General features: G+C 51.9%; 1 protein-coding gene across 3 annotated transcripts in view; it reads right to left on the reverse strand.

Moving 5' to 3' along the window:
- PTGIS (prostaglandin I2 synthase) overlaps positions 1 to 4,849 on the reverse strand; it is a 42,127-nt gene extending 37,278 nt beyond the window's left edge. The window contains exon 1 of one of the 3 annotated variants that reach the window (XM_047745755.1): positions 4,774 to 4,849. Coding sequence is in view for 1 of the 3 variants with exons in the window: in XM_047745754.1 (XP_047601710.1) it covers positions 3,917 to 3,990 (74 nt within the window). In the remaining 2 variants the exon portion in view is untranslated. Of the gene's footprint in view, positions 1 to 3,916; positions 4,242 to 4,557; positions 4,656 to 4,773 lie in introns of those variants that run through there. The other 2 variants (XM_047745756.1, XM_047745754.1) reach the window with 2 other exon arrangements.
- Positions 4,850 to 6,000: the final 1,151 nt, after the last annotated feature.

Here is a 6,000-nt window from a genome sequence, read left to right on the forward strand (position 1 = left end):
GAAGGTTCAGAGAATTCTCAACAAAGTAAGGAACAGTCAGAGCAAGGAGAGTGATAGAACAGATGGGCAAGAGAGGCAACAAGGAGTGGTGGGGACTGTGGCGAGGCTGGGAGAGGGCTCTTCTCTGGAGACCCCTCAGGTGCTGCTCCATTGTCCCATTTTGTGTGTGGAAACCCCCCAATTTTCTCCTCTTGCTCTCTGTGTGGCACATAGCAGTCCCTCATTGGTGCTGAATCTGGCCATGGACCTCCGTTTGGCGGACTCTGGTTAGTGCATGTTGGAATGAGATAGATCTAATTGTGCCTAGAAATTTCGTATCCTTCAAAGGCCTAGATCCTGGGCCACCAGGGGACCCTCACCTGATGCTAGGGTGCCCTCTGGTGCCCTGGAAGAGGGGCCTCCCACCCGGAGACCTCTTCCAATACTCCTAGAGCAAGCAGCAGACATGCGCCCAGAGAGCAAGAGAGGGCAATGTTCTCTGTCTGCAGAGTGGCTAAGGCACGAGCGGCAGCTCTGTGAGCCACCTCACAGATGGAGAAACCAAGGCCCGAAAGGAAAGCAGGAAGAAGGTTTCTGACACCTGTCTGCAGATCATGAGCCCCAGTGGTCACAGAAATCAGACTCCTAATTACCGACCCAAGACCTCCCAATTCCAGCTCACAACCTGTCCCAGCAGAAGACAGTCACAATTACCGAGCTGGGTTTTAATATCCTTGCCGTAACTGCAGAAGTCTGGACTGGAGACTAGAGGACATTAAGAATTTTTATATTCTCAGGCAGAATAATAGAACCGTAGTTTTTTTTTTTTTTAAAGATTTTATTTATTTATTCGTCAGAGAGAGAGAGGGAGAGAGAGCAAGCACAGGCAGACAGAATGGCAGGCAGAGGCAGAGGCAGAGGGAGAAGCAGGTTCCCGGACGAGCAAGGAGCCCGATGTGGGACTCGATCCCAGGACGCTGGGATCATGACCTGAGCCGAAGGCAGCTGCTTAACCAACTGAGCTACCCAGGCGTCCCAAACCGTAGTTGTTTTTGATGCGCATTCTGAAATATTCCCTGGAGAGATACTATACCATCTGTAATTTTTTTGTAAAAATACTGTCAGATCAAAAGGGGATCCATACGTGGGGGTTCTTACGCTATTATTTTTCTGGATAGTTGAGATTTTTCATAATTACAAATTTTAACTTAAAAAGCAAACGAGAGGTAAAGATAGCTGCTAATCGACTGAAGTCGTTCTTCTTTTCCTTTTTGCTTTTTACTGAGAAAAGCATGAATTTTTGGAACCAGCTAGATGTGGGATATAATTCCTGTGTGGCACTGAGGAGGTCACCGAGCCCTTGCAGGCCTCAGCCATAACGCAGGGTGGTGAGCAGTACCTCGAGGGTCAGCGAGCAGAGGGAAGGTGTTGGGCTTTCCTTGTTTGACTCACACTGGCTCACCCTCTACACAGCATTAGGGTCAGACGCCTCTTTTGCAACACTTATTTGTCCCTCCTTAAGAACCTTCTGGTTACAGCCACATCTTACCATCTTAACATCATACGGTTCTAAGACTTTTGAGTGTTCAGATTACAAATAAACTGTGTGGGGAGCATGGAAATTCGTTTTTCCGGGGAATTAATTCTTACAGCCCAGATTTGGAAACCAGGCAGGCCCTGGACAAGTAGCTTAGCCTCTCTGAGCCCAGTTCCCTCCTCTGTAAAATGGAAGGAACAAGAGTGCCCCCTACTGAGCTGGGAGAAGAAAATGAGATTGAGACCTGAATTGTGGAACCCCATGGAATCTCCCCAGGGTCCTCCCAGCTGCCCCTGAGCTGTCTGTGACCCCGACACCCACACTTCTCCCCAGTACCCACTTGCTGGCCCTCCTAAGCCACCAGGTATAAAAATCAACAACACACCCTCAAAGATAAATTTGCTCTCTGAATTAGAGCAAGAATTTTCCCAAACAACATTTAACTGGCATTTTTTCTAACCCAGCAATTCCACTCTCTCCTATTCCCATTATCCTCCCCATTTTAAAGATTGGGAAACTAAGGCAGAGAGAAGTCACTCAGGTTGTTCTTATTCCTAGAGGCTGAGAATTTCCATAGGCTGAGCACCCAGGGACTCTGCCTCCCAGAATCCATGTGGTTTATGGCTGCCCCATATACCCGGAGTAGAGCACAGAGGAGTGGGTCTCACGGGAAGACCACAACACTTTGTCCGAAACAGCAAAAATGCTGGAGACAACCTAAGAGTCCATCAATGGGGACAGGAATAAAAAGGGAAAAAAGAAACATTCCATTTATTCCTACTATGGAATACTACACAGGCAATCAAAAGAATGAATCAGATCTCCATGTAGCAATATGGACGGATATCAAACTAAAATCTGGAGAAAAAAAAAAAAAAAAGCAAATGCACAGACTGAAAACACCTCCAGAGTTTCCAAAAAGCCTGACCACTTCCGAAGAATAATTCATTTCTTCATAGAAAAAAACTACATTTTGCCTTTTTCCTTTTTTCCTCATTTATTTTTTCAGGCAAATGAATGAATACATAGTTTTAAATCTAACCTGAAAAGGTGTCCAGAGGTTAAAGAAAAATATCATGAGTTTATTGTTTGGAAATTAACATACATTGTTTAAAAATTAAAAGTTCCCAGAAATGTTCTGGAATTTTCAGGCACTCTCACTTCATGCTCACACACACACTGCCCTGTATTACCTACAGCCCTGTGGAAGAGGTATAATTAAGGCAGTGTGGTACTCTGAACTGGATCCTGGCACAGGAGGACATGATGGAAAAACTGACGAAATTCAAATTAAGTCTGGAGTTTGCTTGATCTTAACGGACCAGTCTTGGTTTTTAGTTTTGACGAACTTACCACCATAGTGTAAAGTGTTAACAATGGCGGAAACTGGATGAGGGGTATTTGGGCACTCTTTGTACAACCTTGGCAACTTTTCTGTAAATATAAAAGCAGTCTAAAATAAAAAGCGTACTTAAAAAAAAAAAATCTGGAAGTTTCCCCGCTAGCCCTGCTCTCAGGCAGCCCTATGAGGGAGCCCTGATCAACAAAGAAGTCTGGAATTGCCGGAAAGGAAGGGAAGGGCTTCAGTCTTATCTATAACAGCACAAATACTCAAGTCAAATGTACTCAGCTATTCCATGGGCGATCCAAATCAATTTTTTAAATATTTTATAAAAGAAAGACCTACTGCCATGTCCCTGATTTGAGATGTATGAGATTTGCATATCCTAAATAGCAGAGCAGGACAACCTCTGGGATGAGAAAGCTGTTAAGTTTGGTCCCTGGTCTACCCTGTCAGGCTGTGGGGTCTCAGGGGAGGGGAGACCCCTTTCTGGGTCCGAGCCTACCGAGCTCCCTCGTCCAGGAGGGGGTATCCCATGGAAAATGGTTCCAGGGCCGGTAAGAGGGCATCCTTCAGGGCCTCTGCCTTCCCCAGCCTCAACACTGGCATCTGTGCAATGGGGCGAGGAGCAAGGCTACCCGACAGAGGCTGGGGACTGGCTCGAATAGGGGGACCCAGGCAGAGGCTGAGGAGCAGGAGGGGGCTTCTCGCACCCGGAGCCGCTCGAGCCCGTCCACGTACCCACTCCCCACCGGGAGACCCCCGGCTCTCTCCCCCGAAAGCCCGGCGCAGGTGCCGGCCGAGCGCTGTGCACCGGGAGCCATCGGACGGGTCCCCCACCCCGTCCCCTACTTCCCGCGCCTCCTCCCCGCGGGGAGCCTCTCGCGGCGGCGGCCCCGCCGGGCGCCCTCCCCGGGGTGGGGCGGCGGACCGGCCCCGAGCCCCTTCGCCACTCGCGGGGGGCTCCGCCGGGGGAGCGGGGTCGGCGGGCCGGCGCGGCTCGGGACCCCACGAAAGCGCCCCTTTGTCCGGGCGGCGGGACGGGCGGGGACACTCACCGCGTGCGCCGGCGGCTCAGCAGCAGCAGCAGCAGCAGCGCAGCCAGGAGCCCGAGGAGCAGGGCCCAGGACATGGCGGGGCGGCGGGCGGGCGGGCGGGCGAGGTGCGGTGGCGCGCGGGCTCCGGGGCGCTCAGGTGCCTCTCGGCCCAGCCGCCCTCGCTCCCCGCGCTCCTGCAGCTGTTTTGGGTAGGGGGCGGGCCAGCCGACCGCGCCGGGGTCCCGGGGGGCGGGGCGCCCTCAGGGAGCCCCTCCCCCAGCTTGGCGGCGCGGCCCCCTGCCAGGGCCCGGAAAGGGGGGTGGAAAATGTGAGATGGAGCGGATGGCAGCTGGGGGGCGGGGGGGGGGGGCGGTATGGACGAGGTGGGACGAGAGGGGTGATGCAGGGAAGAGGAGGGGTTCCTGGGAGGGAGGGGTGGGAGAAGAGGAGGAGGAGATGGATTATGGGGAAACCCAGGGGTGATGGGGATAGGGAAGGGGGTACGAGGATGGGAGGTGATGTGGGGACACGGGTAGATATAGTGAGAGGCGTGGGAGAGGCCCACATTCTACCTACAGTCTCATCCCATCCTCACCCCGGACCTGGAGTTCTCTAGCCTGTTTGGACTAGGTGGGGTTGGCTGGATTACAGGGCGCTGTTACCTTCAATAGCTACAGTGAACGGAGCTACAACAGCTGCCCCGGATTAGCTCTGAGTCACCGAGTCCTCCCCTGCTGCAGGAGACCGGGTAAGGCACCCAGACCCGTACTGGAGCACAGTAGGGGCTCAGTGATGGAGGGTGCCAGTCTCCAGGTCTTGTAACTCTGCAAGAGACCACCCCTGGGTGCTAGGAGGAAATCCCCCGCCCCCACGCTCACCACTGACTCCTCAAATGATTTACACCCGCTCTGAGGCCAGCTCCTGGTCGGAACAGACATGTCGAAGTTGTGAGAAATTAATGTGAACTTGTCAGTGAAAAGAGGTTGCAAACAACTGTGCTTGGCACAGTTGACTGTTGTGAGTCAGTGGGTGGAGGTCTGATTCTAATCCCATGTCTGTTTCTTACTGCTTGGGTGCCTTTTTTTTTTTTTTTTTTAAGATTTATTTATTTATTCGAGAGGGGGGTGGACAGAGAGAGAAAGAGAGAATCGCAAGCGGACTCCGTGATGATCGTGAGTGATCTCTTGATGCTGGGTTTGACCTCCCCACGGATAACGTCCTGACTCATGAGATCATGGCCTGAGATGAAAGCAAGAGCCAGAGGTTTAACAGAGCTTTATCAGACTGAGCCCCCAGGCACCCCTGCTGGTGCCTTTAGGCAGGTTTCCTTTCTGTCTTTCCAGTAGCCCCCTGGAGGAGTTGTTCCTCCTCCCTGGTCTCCTGGTTTCAGCCTCCTGGCTCCAAAGATGAATCCTGTTAGAACCAAGTCAGATCCTGTAACTGAATCCTGCTCAGAACTTCCCATGGCTCCATCTCACTCAAAGCACAGCTCCAAGTCCTTACGAGGTCCTGCAAAGACTAGCATGACCTGTCCCCTCCCACTTTTCCCTCCCTAACCTCATGCCCTCCACTCTCTCCCTCCCCAACTCTGCTCCAACCACACTCATCTCTTGTCCTTCCCCAAGGAGGACCTTTGCACGCAATACTCCCTCTGTCTCGAACGATCTCTCAGAGACTTGCATAGCTGGCTCTTTCCATCACATCCTTCATCCCGCTCTCCCTATTCAACTGTCACCTCCTCCAAGAGGCCTTCCCTGACCACCTGGTCTAAAGTGGTCATGCCATCATTCTCTATTGCCTTAACCTGTTTCGGTTTTTTTCTTGACAGTACTTAACATTCCTGCTATGATGTTAAAGATTCATTTATTTGCCTGTTTAATGTTGGCTGTCAAGGCAGCTGGATGACCCTCATGTGTCCTCTGGATTCAGAACATCAAGAGGCAAAAGGAGTTGACTGAACCTCTTGTTTATTTATCTAGCTTATCCGCCTACAAAGCCAACAGTCCCAAAAAGGCCACAGAACAGGCCTGTAGGGTTTTATCCAAATTTGGGGAGCACGATGGGGCAGCCTTCTGGCAGTGGGGTTCACAGCCCAGCTTGGCCAG

The sequence above is a fragment of the Lutra lutra genome, chromosome 9 (genome assembly GCF_902655055.1).
Source record: "Lutra lutra chromosome 9, mLutLut1.2, whole genome shotgun sequence".
NCBI classification, from domain to species: domain Eukaryota; kingdom Metazoa; phylum Chordata; class Mammalia; order Carnivora; family Mustelidae; genus Lutra; species Lutra lutra.